Here is an 18,532-nt window from a genome sequence, read left to right as displayed (position 1 = left end):
TTATAAAATTAGGGTTTATAGAAAAATCCCCAAATTTCAACAGTGAAATTAGCTCACCTAAACGTCAAATTGACGCCGACCCATCCCTTCTCTGACTCCCCTGTATCACTCCATGCCTTCAATTTCAACTCTATTTCACCTAATTGTCAATTTCACCTCTAGGGTTCCTGACATGGGAGAGGCGTGAAATTGAGTGATTAGGAGGACATAGAGTTGGTGAAAGTGGAAATAATGATGTGGGTTAGGGTTGTTGTGGAGAGCTGGTGGTGTTTGGTGGCGTCAGGGAGTGGTGGTGATGATGGTGGTGCGGCAGTTGCAGGAGGTGACTCTGCAGAGAGGGGTGGTGTAGGTGATGGCTCGACTGTTTGGGAGAAGGGGGTTGTTTGGGTAGGTGGTATAGGTTCGGTTGCTAGGGTGTGAGGCGGCTTCATCGCGTCTTGATGTTCTGTGACTCTGAGCTGCGAGATGCGAAGATGGTAGGTAGATCGGATGGTGATTCGGAGGCAAGCGAGGAGCGACCGTTGGATTATATGATACAACAAAATGAACGGTACTTGATGGAGTTAGGTACTGTAGTGTTAGGCGGAGATATCAAACTTTGATGCACAGCAAGGGAGCGACCGTTGGATTCAACTACCATCTAATCTGAAAGCTTGGAATTTCAGCGCTGTGGTGCTCGGCAGAGACATCAGATTTTGATGCTCTATGAAGGAGCGACCGTCGGATGCTTCTGAGAAATGATCTGATGGCTGAGAACGGAGGCGCTTTTGTGTGTAGAAAATGAGGTTGTGCGCACCATTCTTCGCGGCTTCCTTGCGTAATTTCTTCCGGCTTTTCACTACTTTTCTGCTCTTTTCGCTCCGCGACTCATCCGAACTTTATTTATTACCTAAAAATGCAAAATTAATTAATAAAAATATTTATTCTTGAAAACAATGAAAATACAGAATATGGGATAAAATGTAGAATTAATGCGCAAAAGATGAGTTAAAATGCCAACAAAAAGGGATAAATATATACACCAAAAACTTGGTGTGAAAATGGGGTTGCACACAAAACTTGCAAGTATACAAGGCCAAGTTTTAGTATAGAAGGTAAGCAAGGGGTTAGTCCACAGGGAGTGGGAGCATAAAGAAGTTAAACTATGCTAGCAGATGATGTAATACAAGATGCAAGATCACAATGTTATAGTGGCAGTGAAACAAAGAGGGCAAATGGCATGAACCAAGGCTGTGAGCCAAGGGCAGGGGTAGTTTGTGCACTGATTTCAGTGCACAACAGCTTCAAAATGCAAGAAAAACAGTGAAGGAAGGTAAATTTAGCAGGGAACAAAATAGAACTGAAATTAAGTGACTGTAAAAGGGATTGTGGCTAAGCTAAGGGCTTAGAATCCACCTTTGTGTCCTAGCCAAGCAGTGTGATCCTAGGTTGAGTTGAAAATCCTATGCATACATCTAGAATGGGAGGAAAACTAATTTGCTCACTAGTTTGCCCCTAGCATTGACTGTCTTTTGACAGAAAATCAATCACAGGCACTATGAGCATTAATCTCTTCCCATTGCTCAATCAAAACATACATCAGGATAACTATCCTAGCAATTCACCATTTGACAATGCACTAGGCTTCATCTGAGCCTCAGCCTAATGCAGTTTAGCTCATGCTAAACATGTAACTAGCAATAACATTCATTGAGTATGATAATTCAAGCAACATTCAACATTCAAGATAATTGAAAACAACATGCACACATTCACTGTTAACTGCATAAGAAGAACTGAAATTGGAATTGCAATGAAACAGAACAAATGTCTACTGGCTAGTCCAGAGATGCTTTCTACAACACCCATAACATCAATTTATAGTTTTTACAAAACCCTAAATTTCTACAAACCCTAATTTGAAAATCCCCAAATCAGCAGGATTAGGGTTTCGAGAAATAATAAAATTAACTCACCCTCTGATGCAAATAGACTCGACCCATGCTTCTTCTGACCTTCCTGCTCCTCTCTCATGCTTCAATTTCTGTCTCTAACCTCACCTATTTCATCAACTTCTAAACTAGGGTTCTAGGGTTGAGAAGTTGATGTAATAAGTGGCTAGAGAGGTAGGGGTGTGATGGTGGTGTCTGCGATGGTCGGGGAAGAGGTGATGGTGGCGCAGAAGGTGAGGTGGTGGCAGTTGCAGAGACAGGGTATGCTGGTGGTGGTTCTGCAACTGTCGGGGGTAGGGGAGAAAGATGGATGTCGATGGGTTTGAGGAGAGGGAGTGCTTGTTTTGGGTATACTGATTTAGGTACTAGGATGTTAGGCGGGGACATCAAGTTTTGATGTTTCGCGACGGTGAGCCGTGGGATGTGGAGATGAAGGATTGATCTAACGGTGAGATGGAAGGAAGCGAGGAGCTGATAGACAAATTTTTGTGTCTAATTTGATCTCAATACTATATATTGTTGGCACTCGATTTTGTACTAATTTTGTTATTTTATGTATTTGTAGGTATTTTTTGGAAATAAACATTTTTGGAAAATTCTGCTCGAAAAGTTGATTTTGTCACCCGGAGGACAAGTGTTATTCGGACTCTCGCTTTTGGATAAGGGGTAACCTAATTACTAAGGGGCACCCCCAGGTCACCCCAAGGCAGCTGCTATTCGCACCCAAGTTCTGGTTAGGGGGAGGACATCTTCTTCCCAAATTCAAAAAAACAAAATTGGCGGGAAAAAATTGTTATCAACTGGCAGATTTAGGGTTGGAAGTTTGGACGGGATTAAAGGAGATTCAATGGCCCAAATTAAATGGGTTTGTTCCTAGGGCCTAGATAGAGCTGGTATGGGTGTTCGATTCGGTCAAAATTGGTTAGATAACCGGTGGTAATCAAATCAGGGAAGATATTCTAAAATAAGAAAAATATTCTATTCTTGGAATTCTTGGATGGAAGAGACGTGCATGGGTTGATTTTATTGGATGGAATCAATCCCTACAGCTCAAGGATGACGCGTGAGAAGAGATAAAACATGGAACAATCCGTAACAAATCAGAGAATTAAAGAAAAAAATATCGGGAATATTTTCATTCATTGCCGAGTAATGGGAAGATTTTTTGGATTAATGGAGGAGATTCAATGGTTCAATTACGTATAAATATGTTCCTAATGTGCTACAGAGAGGCTGTCGAGAGTTTGGGGAGGTTTGGAGGCGAGCAGAGAGGCGTAGGAGGAGTTGCAGAGAAGTTACCTGCTGCTGCTGCTGCCATTAACACGCCTGAAGAACACGAAGAACGGACTCGCAGCAGCAGTCGTTTATCAACAGCAACATCGACTGTCCTCTGTGGGTCGTAGTTCTTCAACGACAACAGCAACTCAGCTCTGTCGTTGATTCTGGACGCCTTCTGTGGGTCGCAGAGTTCTGTTTTTCATCAATTTCTTGTATTTCTTTTCATTGTAAAACACTTTTGAGCATCAATGAAATATTTTGAGAGCATTTTTACTATGATGAGCTAAAACCCAACACTGGGACGACGGAGGAGGCCGTGTTTCATCCATGTGGTAATTTAAATTAATTCTTTATTTACTTTTTGCACCAATTTTAATTGAAATAAGATTTTAAATTAATTACTTGTGATTTCATTTGATGGAGTATGCTTAGTCCTAGGGATTTTTGATATGCCATGCTTAAGAAATACAAGTAATATTTTATAAAATCTATCTTGGCAATAAACTAGAGTTAATATTTGTTTTGTTTTGAACTATAATCGCTTAGAATTAAATTCTGAACCACTTGAAAATGAAAAATGGCCGAATCTTTAGTCCCAGTAAATCTCTACCAATTTGTCAATATTTGTATATATTTTTAAATCTAAAAATCCATTACCTTCACAAGTCCGAGAGTTTGAACCTTTATTACTACAACCACCACGAAAAATCTTAAATCATTTTGGCGCCGCCGACGCGGACCTGTGCTTAGGTAGAATTTTTTTTAGGTTTATTATCTTTTTCTTTTTTTCCTTTTTACGTTTCTTTTTGTCTTTGATTTGCAGGTTCGAAGTGGAGTACTAAGGACCTTAGAAGGAAAAGCTTAAAGCGAAAGGAGCGAAAGAGGAATTTTTTTGTTTATATATAGAAAGAGAGAAAAAAAAAGAGAGATTTTTATATTTTTTTAGGTTTTTTTTTTTTTTTTTGCTTTACTTTATTTGGACTTTGGACTGGACTCTTGGACTTTTTTTTTTTTAACCCACGGAAGGTATTATTATAAAAAAAAAAAAATATTATATAAACTGTGTGCAGGGAAGGACGACGATTACTATATCGTCTCGGCCCCTCGGGTTCGCACACGGCATAGGAGTCGTGGCCCGAGTCGACGACAACGGTTCATCGCCCGTCTGGTACGGGAGGTAAGTCCAATCGAAACACCCGCGAATCTCCTGCAAGCGGGTTACTGTCTGCCTTAAGGTGATAATTGTTTGAGGACGAACCGGACTTCTTTATTTTCCTAGTAAAGGGAAGGCCTGGCCTAAACAAGATAAGGGTTCGGATTTCATCACCGTTCCCTTCTTGCCCGCCTTAGGAAAACGAAACCTAACGCGAACCCAAGCTTAAATTTGGAATAGAACGAGACCGATAGGGTAACGAGCTTAATAGGAAACTCGTTCGAAAAATATTGGTTGCTCTTTAAGCACACTCCAAAGTTCATGATGGTTTCTGTGGTTGAATGCGTGACTGCGCCGCCTTGTGATAGCGGTGAGGCCTTGGGTATCAAAGCTCCACTGAGCTTCCCTCGCCTCAATTCAACTTACTTTGACTCGGATTGATTCCAGAGGGGTTTGCTCAAATTGCAACGAATTCCCTTTCGAAAGATAGAAGCTGGTCTAGAAACAATCTAAGTGGAGCCATCATGCTTTTTGTTTGCTAGAAATCTTTAGGTTTGCTTTGGTGGAGTCGAGTCGGCCTTGTTTGTGATTGTATAGAATCCCTCTGTAGTTTATATTTCTTCGGTGATGAATCCTTTTGAGGAGACGCCACCTGCGATGACGTTGCGAGAATATATGTCTAGAAATTCTCGTTATCAAGAGACGTCTTCGGAAATGACTCTTGGTGAATATATGCGTGGGCAGCGATATATGGATACTCCAACTTTTATTGAGGAATCACCTCTAACGATCTATGAGAAATATTATAAACATAGACCATGTAGTTTGGAACAAAGATTGAGAATTCTTGAATTTCAAAAATTGTATCATGATGATGAGGATAGTGATGATGAAGAATCTGAAATATGTGGGAATAGTGATCAGGAATTTGTTACCCCAGTTGAGCCTTATAATGATTATATTATTTCTGGTTCAGATCCTAATAATTTTAAAAATTATTCACCTATTCAAAAGGACGAGGATTTGACTAGAGATACCCCCGTTTCAGACGATGTAGTATGTCCTGTTTACGAAACCGATGATGGTTTAGAGGAACCAGTTTATCTTGAGATCGAGTCAAACGATTTAGAAACAATAGTCTTAGATGAACTCGTAGAGATTAGCGAGGATGAACCTGACTTAGAAAAATCAATTGCCGACCTAGAAATTAGGGAGGTTATGACCAGTCTATCTAGAGACGCCGAAAACTCTAAGTTTGGGGGTGAGTATCATTCTCCATGTGCTTTAACTCTTAGTAAGGTCCCTCACTTGGGACTTGACATCAATGCCTCAACCATCTTACAAGATTATCTTCATAATCGTTTTCCAGAACCTAATGATATCCAACAAGAGTCTCAAATGTTAGAAACCCATCCTCTGGTTGATGTGGTTAACCCAGGCAATAATACCAAGATTGATTTTGTTTTCCCACCAAATAGTTTTCTTCCAACTGTGGGAACGTTTATATTCCAAATGTGTCGAATATTAAGTTGTGAGACTAAACCTGAATGCCTTAGGAAATTAGAATCGATACATTTGCTTAAGAATGACCACTATTCTCACTGTGGTCAATTTTGTAAGTCATATCTGATTGACTTAGAGGATCCGCAATTATTTAGGTTATTACTTTGTGATTCCAAGTTCTTATTTGAGTTTTTCCAGACTCTAGGACCTAATAATTTGGATCCAACCTATGAAGAAACGCAGCCAATGAAAATATTCTATTTAGACCCTTTCATAGAGCCTGAACCTGAACCACAATTAGCGATAGTTATCAGGAAACTAGGTAAGGGCATGCTAGTGTTGTTCATTTCGTTGTGTTCACTGCAGTTTCCTTTTGTCAGCTCTTTTTGGTTTTAAAGACCCACAGTTATTCCGGCTACTTTTATACGGTTCGAGTTGACTAAACCTTTCCTACGTCTGGCTGAAGACTTTAAACTTAGCACTTCTTGGGAGGTAACCCAATATTCTTGCGACATGGTAATATCCTTCCTTATCTCTTTTGCTTCAAGTGGTAACAATTTCTCCTTGTTCATGCTTTTAGTTTCATCTTTAGAACATTGAGGACAATGTTAGATTTAAGTTTGGGGGTATGGGAGAAACTTTTTAGTTGCAATAAATAAACTCCAGAGCCTAGAAATTTATGCGTATTAAGGATAGCACTAACCAATCTAAGTGGATGGAAACATTTTTGTTTTAGGAGTTGAGGAACCAATCTGACTAGATGGAAACATCTATAGAGTCTATTCATAAAAGCACAGAGCTCAGGTGTTAGAAATAACATGATAGTTTCGCCATATCTTGTCGAGTCCTTTTCACTTTCTATTTTTAGTTTTCTTTTGTTTCAAGTGATTTGGTGGGGCACACGATTCAAGTTGTTACCTTTGCTAGGGTGAAATAGAGTGACTGAGTTACCTTTTTCAAAAAAAAAAAAAAAAAAAAAAAAAAAGACCGGACCAGTTAGACCAATCGGAATAAGTATTAACACTTGGATAGCAATATGCGTGTGTTCTCCCTGTTTCCGTCGCCTAAGCAAGCGTGGAATGCAGGACCCGTGGGAACTATCGTGTAATCTGCTGACAAGAAGCATGCACTTGGATCCAAAAGATCTATTCATGCCGTTAAGTTAAAAAAAAAAAAAAAATGGTTATTGTTATGTGTAGTCAACTGCTGGTTCCCTTGTATTTGCCAGTTTGTTGATCTAGATTTAAGTTATTGACCACTGGTTCCCTTGTATATGCCAGTGTGTTAATATTAGTCAGACCGGTATCTCAGTCATTTAGGTTAGGTTCACCTTGGCAGAGGCCTTCAGACAGATATGGGAAACACCGTTCACTTTTCAACCATCTACATTTTTCTTTTTCCATCTTCTTAATCTTTTCATGTGATTAGTCTGACTCCGAGTATGATGTCCATCGTGAAACTATCTTAGTAGAGCTCTGTCACTTATATGAATTTTAGTATGCTTGAGTGCAAACTCGTGTACAGCAATTGGAATTTCGCATCAGGGTTCTTCCTCTTAAAGTCAATAATTGTATGCCAACCAAGGAGGTTCTTTAGTGCTTTCCAAGGTTCTGCGTAGATAGCTGGGGTCTGGAGTATTGGTTTTTGTGGGTACACCTCTGATAAACCCACCCGAGATTAACTCGGTCACTTTTCAAGAATAAATTTTGCTCGAGGACTAGCAAATAATAAGTTTGGCGGTATTTGATAGACACATTTTTGTGTCTAATTTGATCTCAATACTATATATTGTTGGCACTCGATTTTGTACTAATTTTGTTATTTTATGTATTTGTAGGTATTTTTTGGAAATAAACATTTTTGGAAAATTCTGCTCGAAAAGTTGATTTTGTCACCCGGAGGACAAGTGTTATTCGGACTCTTGCTTTTGGATAAGGGGTAACCTAATTACTAAGGGGCACCCCCAGGTCACCCCAAGGCAGCTGCTATTCGCACCCAAGTTCTGGTTAGGGGGAGGACATCTTCTTCCCAAATTCAAAAAAAAAAAACAAAATTGGCGGGAAAAAATTGTTATCAACTGGCAGATTTAGGGTTGGAAGTTTGGACGGGATTAAAGGAGATTCAATGGCCCAAATTAAATGGGTTTGTTCCTAGGGCCTAGATAGAGCTGGTATGGGTGTTCGATTCGGTCAAAACTGGTTAGATAACCGGTGGTAATCAAATCAGGGAAGATATTCTAAAATAAGAAAAATATTCTATTCTTGGAATTCTTGGATGGAAGAGACGTGCATGGGTTGATTTTATTGGCTGGAATCAATCCCTACAGCTCAAGGATGACGCGTGAGAAGAGATAAAACATGGAACAATCCGTAACAAATCAGAGAATTAAAGAAAAAAATATCGGGAATATTTTCATTCACTGCCGAGTAATGGGAAGATTTTTTGGATTAATGGAGGAGATTCAATGGTTCAATTACGTATAAATATGTTCCTAATGTGCTACAGAGAGGCTGTCGAGAGTTTGGGGAGGTTTGGAGGCGAGCAGAGAGGCGTAGGAGGAGTTGCAGAGAAGTTACCTGCTGCTGCTGCTGCTGCCATTAACACGCCTGAAGAACACGAAGAACGGACTCGCAGCAGCAGTCGTTTATCAACAGCAACATCGACTGTCCTCTGTGGGTCGTAGTTCTTCAACGACAACAGCAACTCAGCTCTGTCGTTGATTCTGGACGCCTTCTGTGGGTCGCAGAGTTCTGTTTTTCATCAATTTCTTGTATTTCTCTTCATTGTAAAACACTTTTGAGCATCAATGAAATATTTTGAGAGCATTTTTACTATGATGAGCTAAAACCCAACACTGGGACGACGGAGGAGGCCGTGTTTCATCCATGTGGTAATTTAAATTAATTCTTTATTTACTTTTTGCACCAATTTTAATTGAAATAAGATTTTAAATTAATTACTTGTGATTTCATTTGATGGAGTATGCTTAGTCCTAGGGATTTTTGATATGCCATGCTTAAGAAATACAAGTAATATTTTATAAAATCTATCTTGGCAATAAACTAGAGTTAATATTTGTTTTGTTTTGAACTATAATCGCTTAGAATTAAATTCTGAACCACTTGAAATGAAAAATGGCCGAATCTTTAGTCCCAGTAAATCTCTACCAATTTGTCAATATTTGTATATATATTTTTAAATCTAAAAATCCATTACCTTCACAAGTCCGAGAGTTTGAACCTTTATTACTACAACCACCACGAAAAATCTTAAATCAGGAGCGACCGTTGGATGCAGGGATGTAGCAAAACGGACGACCCAAGATGGAGATGGGCGTTGCGATGTAAAGCGGGGGCTTCGGAGTTTGATGCACAATGATGAGGCAACCGTTGGATGACAAGATGGATCCAATCTGACGGCTCTCATGGAAATGGGTATGGATAATGGAAATGGATTTGGGTAAGGGTTTTGGGCCTTGGGTATGCCAAGCCCATATCTTCTTTAATAATAATTCTTCCTCTTCAAGCCCACTTCTCGTTGATCCGGCTCTTGCAAACATCATTCTTCGCTTCCTCCTAGCGAGAGTCTTTGCCGTTCCTTTGCTCTTTTCGCTCCGTGAGATAACCAGGCTTTATTTAGTACCTAAAAATGCAAAATTAATTAAGAAAAATATTTATTCCTGAAAACAATGAAAATACAGAATATGGGATAAAATGTAGAATTAATGCACAAAAGATGAGTTAAATGCCAAGAAAAATATATAGAAATATGCACTTTTTAGCACTCATCACCTATCTTGTGTATATGGTTCTCCATATCCACAAGAAAAGAAAACTCAATGGGAGTTCATTAAAACTATATGTGAAACTTACAATTTGATGCCCCTTGGATTCTCGTTGGTGATTTGAACATAACCATGCACCCTGATGAGAGAGCTAATAGTACTGGCTCTTCTTCAAAAAATCCTCATATAGTACAGATGATTCATGACACTGGTTTATGTGATCTAGGGTTTCATGGTAGTCCATACACTTGGACTAGTGGAAAAAATGGTACTGGTAGAATCAAGTCTAGGTTAGACAGAGCCATAATAAACCCGTAATGGTTAGTAACCTTTCCTAATATTGTCCTAAAACACTTACCAATTTTAGGTTCAGACCATAGCCCTATCTTCCTAGACCTATATCCCAATGAGACAGTTAAGAGTAGAAACTGGAAGTTCTTTGAGTACTGGCTGAGAGATGCATCTTATAAGGACCAAATTAATGTTTCTTGGTCCAATATGTTATAAGATCAGCTGCTTTCAGATTGGATAAAGAATTAAACACAACTAGGAGAGACTTGTCTAAATGGAACAAAGAACATTTTGGTAATATACATGATATTGTTAAACGCCTACAAGATGAACTAACCTCTTTGAAGCAGTTACCAACAAGTGCAGACACTACTTCTCAAATTAGAAAAGTAGAAAATGACATTAATGAATGGTATGCAAGAGAAGAGGAGTTTTATAGGCAGCAGTCAAGAGATCTTATGTTTCATGAGATTGACCAGAACACCAAATACTTCCATCAGCAAACAAACAGGAGGAAATTGAGGAATCGTATTGAGTCGTTACTTAAACCAAATGGCAGTTGGTGCTCAGGCATGGATAATCTAGAATAACTTCTCACATCACACTTCACCAATATTATGAGCACAACCAATCCTGAGAACAATGAAGAACTTTTCAACCTTCTTCCAAAATGCATCACTGAAGCAGAGAATGATGTACTCACAAGTATGCCACAAGAAGAGAAAATCTATGCAGCCCTAAAAAGCATACAGCCTTGGAAAGCACCTGGACATGACGACTTCCCACCAGGATTTTTTCAATCACAATGGAGCACAACGAAGGACGATGTAGTTCAGATGATTGAAAGCTTCTTTGCAAGTGGAAGGATGCTCCGGAAAATGAACATAACTAATCTATGCTTGATACCAAAAGTGCAGCTGCCTCAATCACCAGGAGACTATAGGCCAATAGCATTATGTAACACAACATATAAGATCATTACCAAAATAATAGCGTTGAGATTGAAACCTTTGATGGATAAGTTGATCTCACCAATGTAGGCAGCTTATGTACCTGGGAGACAAATTGGTGATAACATTACTCTTACGCACGAGCTGATTCATTGCATGAAAAGGAAGAAGACGAAGAAGGTTTCATGGCTCTAAAACTTTACATGTCCAAGGCGTTCGATCGTGTAGAATGGTCTTTCTTACGAAGAATTATGGAGAGTTTTGGTTTTGCAGACCACTTTTATAATCTGATACAGGAATGCGTCAGCACAACAGAGATACAGATACTGCTCAATGGATCACCTTGTAAGTCTTTCAAACCTAGTCGTGGGATAAGGAAAGGTGACCCATTGTCACCTTACATGTTTCTTCTTACCATGGAACTATTTACAAGGCCACTCGCCAAAGCCGAAGATGAAAAGAAAATACAGGTCATCAAGATTGCAAAGAATGCACCTCCAATGTCACACTTACTCTTTGCAGATGATTTCCTACTATTTGTGAAGGCAGATCTCCAAAATGCTGATAATCGGTTACAACTCATCAAGAACTTTGGGTTGGCCTCGGGACAACAAATTAATTTTCAAAAATCTGCGATATTCTTCTCAAAACATCTACACTCAAGGCACCGCAGAATACTACTTCGAAGATTAAAGATGAAAAATATGTCACTTGAAGAAAAATATTTGGGAATCCCATTATTTCTCAATAGAAGAAGAACAACATCTTTTTCCTTATTGGTGGAAGGAATGAAGACAAGACTGCTAAGATGGAATGGTAAGTTTTTAACACAATCAGGCAGATCTGTGATGGTAAAGCATGTTCTTAATATTATGTCATCACACCAAATGGGAATTTTCAAAATCCCAAAGAAGACGATTAAGGAGATGGATGATGTACAGAGAAGGTTTTGGTGGAAAAACCAAGAGAAGAAAGGTGTTTATTTTATTTCATGGGAAAGAGTAAATACCTACAAAGAAAATGGTGGTTTGGGATTTCGCGATCTAGAATGCTTCAATAAAGCTCTGTTAGCAAAATCTGTATGGAGTCTATGTCACAGCTCTCATCGACTTTGTGCAAGAGCTTTAAAGGAGAAGAACTTTCCGGATACTTCAGTTCTACATTCCACAAAGAAAAAGAACACCACTTGGGCATGGCAAAGCATTCATGGAGAAACAACATTTGTGCAAAAATATAGCTTCTGGTTACTTGGAGATGGGAAAAAGATTTTAACGTGGAAAGATAATTGGATAACAGGTGAACAAGAGCCGCCTATAACAATTGCAGATTTTGAATTGGCAGTTTCCTACAGTACTATCAGTGACCTTATTGATAAGGATACAAATACCTGGAAAATCAATGTTCTACAGCAGCTTTTCTCACCTGCAGTTATACTCAAAATCATGAGGATGAAAATTCCTCATCACACCCTTATCTGGACACTTACTTGCAATGGGAAGTTCACAGTGAAGTCTGCTTATAGGAAACTGATGGAGATAAAAAGTAACGCAGCTGCAACTTTTGATGCTGGCATGGCAATCTTTTGGAAACAACTATGGAAGCTAAACACTTTACCTAGAATCAAGACTTTTTTATGGAAATGTGCTCAAGATATAATTCCTTCCAGTGAACGCATGGGGAGAGTTATGCATTACAGTGGGGAAGTCTGTGGCATGTGTCAACAAAGTATTAAAACGACTAAACATATTGTTTGGGATTGTGCCTTTGCTCAGGCTATCTGGACTTCAATTCCAGGTACAAGAAGAAGTATGACAGATGCAAACCAAGATGTAGCTCAATGGATAAGAAGCTGGTTCACCAATGATATGGTAAAACTAGATAAGGACTGGGTAGTGAAGATGGCAAATGCTTGCTGGGAGATCTGGAAGGAACGTTGTAGAATCGTCTTTGACGGAAAGAAACCCAACCCGACGGAAGTCATAAATACTCTACAGCATCTAAACAATATGACAGGAAAGGAAATGACTAAACGAAATTGCTTGAAAAACAACAATAGTTTAACTAATTCCTTACCTGTCATTTGGTTATCACCTAGTGCACCTTCTTATTCTATTTGTTGTGATGCATCTTTTAAAAAATCTGATTCTGAAACTCACAGTGGCATTGGACTAATACTGCGGAATTGTACAGGTGCATTTGAACGAGGGAGTTGCATCTATGAGCGTGGACACTTAGACGCGGAACATGCAGAGATAGAAGGATTGCTGCAAGCCATAAAATGGGCAGATTAACTCAACTTGTACCACGTACATTTCGATCTTGATGCACTGAATGTGGTAGATGCAGCAAATGGAAACTATCAAAAAGTCAGATGGGAATCTCAGGCTCTTATTCTAGACATTATTGGTTTTTTAAGCAAGCATCCAACTTGGACCTGCAATTTTATTAGTAGGAATTTAAATAAGCTAGCAGATAAGATAGCCAAGCACTCTCGTGCTTTTCAAATTAGTAGAAGTTGGATACAATATCATTGTTGCAGCATTACATGCTGAAACATTAAATGTAACAGACTGTAGTTCTTAATGAAATTTTATTTTTGCATCAAAAAAAAAGTAATAGTTACACATCCATATATTATAACAGTAAACCAAAGTTACACATGCATTTCCCCTCTGTGTTCATATGACACACATTGGGAAGAGAAACACATTTCACCTGTGAACTCACAAAATATAAAATCTGAATGAATGATACTTGCACATAATCAACGTTGCAAGTAACTGAAAAGTTACTTAAGGTGTAACCTGAGTTTACATATGCATTTATAATGTGTAACCTAATGTTACACATGCATTCACAACAGTGTAACTTCTGGTTACACATCCATATTTTTGAGTGTAAACTATAGTTACACAAGCATTTTACCATTGCTCAGACGTACACAATAAAACAAAAATAAAATAAATTACATTTCACCTGTGAACTCACAAAATATAAAATCTGAATAAATGATCCTTGCACATAATCAACGTTGCAGAAATATAAAAAGGTTTGGTCAATGCAAACCAACATGAAGAAAACTAAAAAACAAACAATCAAAGACACATAAAAAACCACACATAAAAATCAATACTTGCAGAAACGAACTTTGATAGCTTCAAGCTAGGGGGTGTGTACTTCGTAGGATTCTTACAACCTGCCCTGTTGTGACCTGCTTCCTTTCAATTGCTGCAATGAACTTTCCTCTTTACCTTCTTTTCATGTTTACTAATAATCCTTTTTCCTGGGGGTCTACCTGGTTGTTTCTTTACGATAGGAGGGTTGATGGTGTTGTCTTCATCAATATCAATAGGCATGTTGTAATTGGGAATTGGCTAGATGCAATGCAGATAAGTCTTCCTAAAATAGTCACTCGTAAAATACGGTGAAATGAAATCAATAGCCTCACGTTTAATATTCCGTATGGCTGCAAGAGCATGAGCACAAGGGAAACCGTATACACGCCACCTTCAAAAAAACAAAAACAAGAATATAAACACTCGGCTAGTTACACAAGCAAATCATAAAACACACAAGAATCAGCTAGTAACACATGCATATACAGGATGTGTATCTTCCAGTTATACATGCAAAATAGGATGTGTAACTAGTAGTTACAGATCCATATGTCTAGTGTAACTAGAAGTTACACATCCTGTAAACTTTCAAAAAAATGAACATACAAAAAGAAGAAAAAAGGCATAAGAAACAAAATCTTTGACAGGTGCAAGTCATGTGTTCTAGGTCCACTCTGTGAGTGTTTTCGCTAAAAACTTCAAACACGGTAGGACTAGCCACCAATACTTCCCAATCCAAACCTTCATCTTGAAGATCCTCAAGCTTGTCCTCATACTATGGGGTTAATGGAGTCATCATATTAGCACCATCTTCACGACGGTCTTCCATCATTACCATTATTTTCATCCTAATCTGAAAAAGAAAAAAACTTATGAATATATAAAGTGACAAAACAATAAATAAAGACAAAAAAACAAAAAAAAGCACTCTACTAACCTGATCAGAAAGAGCAGATGCAAGCATCTTCTTGTGAACCAGAATCCATCTATTGAGTGATTTTGCTAGAGTACTAGATGTGCGTCCATAACCTTTGAAATGGGCATTCACATATGATTCAGGTGGGATGGTCTCGATATAATCATCCACCCAATCGCAGTTCAAATCTCTAATTTTCCGTATGGCCTTAGCATGGTTTTCAGGTGAGAGTGTGTATGTTGCTTCTTGGAAAAGGTCCAGCACAAGCGTGTACCTAAGATCTGATCCATTGATGGGCATATTAGTCTTCAAATGATAGTAGCAGAAGTTGTGGAACGAATCTGGATAGACAAGTGGAACACCCTGCAAGAGTCCTTCATGGCGATCCGAAAAGAAGGTGATTGGCCTCCCATCACCAACAACTTCAGTAAAATTCCTTAAAAACACTCCCAGTTCTTGACATTCTCAGAATCGACTAGTGCCACAGCAAGTGGGAAAAATCCTACAAAAAAAAGTTTGCCGAATTGAAAAAATAATAAGTTTCACAAAAACAGAAAACAATATGTAATTACAAGTTACACATCCTAAAACAAATGTGTAACTTAAAGATATAGATGTTATTCCCTTAGTTACACACTGAGTAAACCAATGTGTAACTCTCAGTTATTTGTCAACCAAAGTTGTTCAAAAAAAACATAAAAAAAACATACCTTTACCACCATTGATCCCATTAGCTGTCATCAAGCAACCTCTGAATCTACCAGTAAGGAAAGTAGCATCCAAGTATACCATTGGCCGACAAAACCGGTACCCTTTGATGCATGCATCACACGTGATGAAAATCCGTTGGAACTGTTTCTTTACAGGATCAATTTCAAACTTTATCACACTACCAGGGTTGGTTTACCTTATAGCATTAATATACCACACCAAGTGCGAGTATGACTTCACATCGTCGCCATAAATGGTTTCGTAAACCTTTTCCCTACCATTATAGGCCTGATAGTACTCCATGGTAATCCCATAGTTGGTCCGGAAATCAGTTGTAATTTGCTTAGGCTTCTTGTGAGGATTTTTCCGAACTTCTTCCTCAATCAAACTAGACGTGAAGCTGGTGGAGTATTTTTGATTCAAGTTGCGCCCTCCAGCACCACAGATGTGCTCAGGGTTATAAGACCTGATCTGAAGAGGTTCATACAAAATATAAACAAATCAACCAAAAACAATATGGTGCAAAAAAAATCATGTGTAACCCAAAGTTACACATACTGTAACAAAACATAACATATGCTAAGCATAAAATGACATAACACAGAAAACCTACCTGAAACATTTCGTTCCTTTCATCAATGGAATTTGCATGAAATTTCCAGCCGCATTCTTTTACTGCACACTTAGCCGTGAACCTAGAACGCTCATTGTGTGTCACAACCATGTTGAAACCAGTGCGAAGACGATACTTGGTGTAAGCAATCCTGCTTGCTTAACTCCTTCAACAAACACATGACCAATCTCACCAAGGACCTTGGGCCAACCATCCGATAACAAGGTTTTGTAGGCTTGCTTCTATCTTCCAAATACATTGTAACAGAGCGATTGTTTCTCGATGAAGACGTACTAGAACCATTAGAAATAGAAGAATCTTCCCTAGAGATAGATGAAGAGGCTACATGAGTAACATTTTGCAAGAAAATATCAACACTGGTCTTCTTTTTGCTATGTGAGATGGATGCAAGAGATTGAAGCGAATAATCACAGTCAACCGAAAATTCTTTCCCACCTTCTCGGAAGAAGAAACAAATACCAAGTGGAGTAAATTGCTTCCATTCCTTGCAAACTTGTTCCTTTAACTCATCAAGTTTAGTTTCAACATTAACACGGATGGTAATGAAATCTGAAAAATAGCGAATAACAGCAATGCAACTAACAACATCCATGACAACCTGGAAACTACAAGCATACAATAAAAAAACGAACGCAATTTACCAACTACAAACATACAATAAAAATATCAAAATAAAAATATCAAAACAGATACCAAATATATTTTATGTGGCAAGCTAAATAATACAATGAACAATCAACATACTCAACAAAAAGGAAAACAAGAGATACAATGTGTCTTAAAGATACAACTGCTATAATTGTTTACAAATAAACATGCTACAGGAAGTTACACACGCTAAAAATACAAATATGTGTAACCTCAAGTTACACATTTCATAAAAAACAGCTTCTCTACCTAAATTCTTAGTTTTTCTTCTGAAACAATGTTGTTTCATCATCGTCTTCTCAATATCAACAACAAATTCTCAACAAATTTTAATGCTAATGCTAACTATATTCTCAGATCGGACATGCAAGAAAATAAAAAAAAAATTGAAATCAAACAAACAACAAAATTCGTACCTAGATTGTTGTTGTTCTTCTTCAGAAACAATGTTGCTTATAATTCCTCTTCTAAGTATCAAATCGAAATCCAAAATTCGAAATCAGTAAGATCCAAAATAATAAAAATCGAAATCAAAAATCAGAAAACAAACGACATTCATACCTAAATTTGTTCTTCTTCTTCTGAAACAAACCTATATTGATTTCCAACCAGTAAACTTCATCTTCTCAGACTCAACAAAATACAAAACAAAAAAAAAATGAACATCAGTAAAGATCGAAATCAAATCTTCTAAGCTGAATACAAACAACGACAACAGAATACGGAATCTATTGAAAAACACACCTATTTGTTGTTCTTCAATGCAGCGTCTCCTTCCGTCAGATCTGAAAAGTACTGAATCAATTCAACACAGCGACCTATATTGTTCTTCCTCTCGTCTTCAATACAGTGATCTAATAATCAATCCTCCTTTTTATTGTTCTTCAATTTAACAATTGTGTGATGAATTTTACTCTCGAGTTTAGAAGATTTGATATAATGCATAACAAATCTCCAGAGAGCAGAGAGATGAGAGAGTAAAAAAAGAATCTGATTTGATTTTTTGTTTGTGTTTGTGTATAAAACGAATATAAATAGTGAAGGCTATTTTTGGTATTTTAACTTTTATTAAAAAAAACTGATGATGTCATCTCCGGGAATTTTCAAAATCTGGCCCCAAAAATAAAAGTTCTGGGCCTAGAAATATCAAAAAGTGAAAATATGAGTTGATAATGGAGAATCCATTTTGTGGGACTTTATATATTAAACCCATATAATAGGGGATTCTAGTATTTTTCACATGGCATAACCTACCCACCTTTTAAAGGAATTTGTTGTCGTCCCGCTTTGAATCCGTAAGCATTAACAAATGGTTAGAGATTTCCATCTGAAAACAAAATTCCGTTGGGAAGAAAAAATGAAAAAAATGATTAGACCCATGTTGCTTCTAACTTCGGTTTTGTTTTGTGTCAATGGTAGGTAAGAAATATGTGCAATTCTCAAACGCGTGCATTTATTTTTGTAGTCAACATCCCAAGCTGCATTTTCAAAGCGAAAATGCGAGGACATTACAGTTGACTTGACTTGGTCTCCTGCTTGTGCTAGCTTAGTAGCTTTAGACATTTTATGTTCTCGCCTTTATATAATAATGCACGCTTTCTATTCTAAGATATTTTC

General features: G+C 37.9%; 1 protein-coding gene across 1 annotated transcript; it reads left to right on the top strand.

Annotated features, from left to right (window-relative positions):
- Positions 1 to 9,781: 9,781 nt before the first annotated feature.
- Positions 9,782 to 10,530, top strand: LOC113340950. The gene is made up of 2 exons (XM_026585998.1): positions 9,782 to 9,939; positions 10,158 to 10,530. The coding sequence occupies exons 1-2, from the start codon at positions 9,782 to 9,784 to the stop codon at positions 10,528 to 10,530; spliced, it is 531 nt and encodes a 176-aa protein (XP_026441783.1).
- Positions 10,531 to 18,532: the final 8,002 nt, after the last annotated feature.

Source organism: Papaver somniferum, unplaced genomic scaffold (assembly GCF_003573695.1).
Source record: "Papaver somniferum cultivar HN1 unplaced genomic scaffold, ASM357369v1 unplaced-scaffold_24, whole genome shotgun sequence".
NCBI lineage: Eukaryota > Viridiplantae > Streptophyta > Magnoliopsida > Ranunculales > Papaveraceae > Papaver > Papaver somniferum.
The sequence above is the reverse complement of the archived record's forward strand: the minus strand, read 5'-3'. Positions and strand labels throughout refer to the sequence as shown.

Excerpts from the sequence above, each read along its gene's own strand:
- LOC113340950 (XM_026585998.1), top strand. The coding sequence starts at position 9,782 with ATGCACCCTGATGAGAGAGCTAATAGTACTGGCTCTTCTTCAAAAAAT. Across the intron at positions 9,940-10,157 it reads ACTGGTAGAATCAAGTCTAG|ATCAGCTGCTTTCAGATTGG; the intron begins GTTAGACAGAGC and ends ATATGTTATAAG.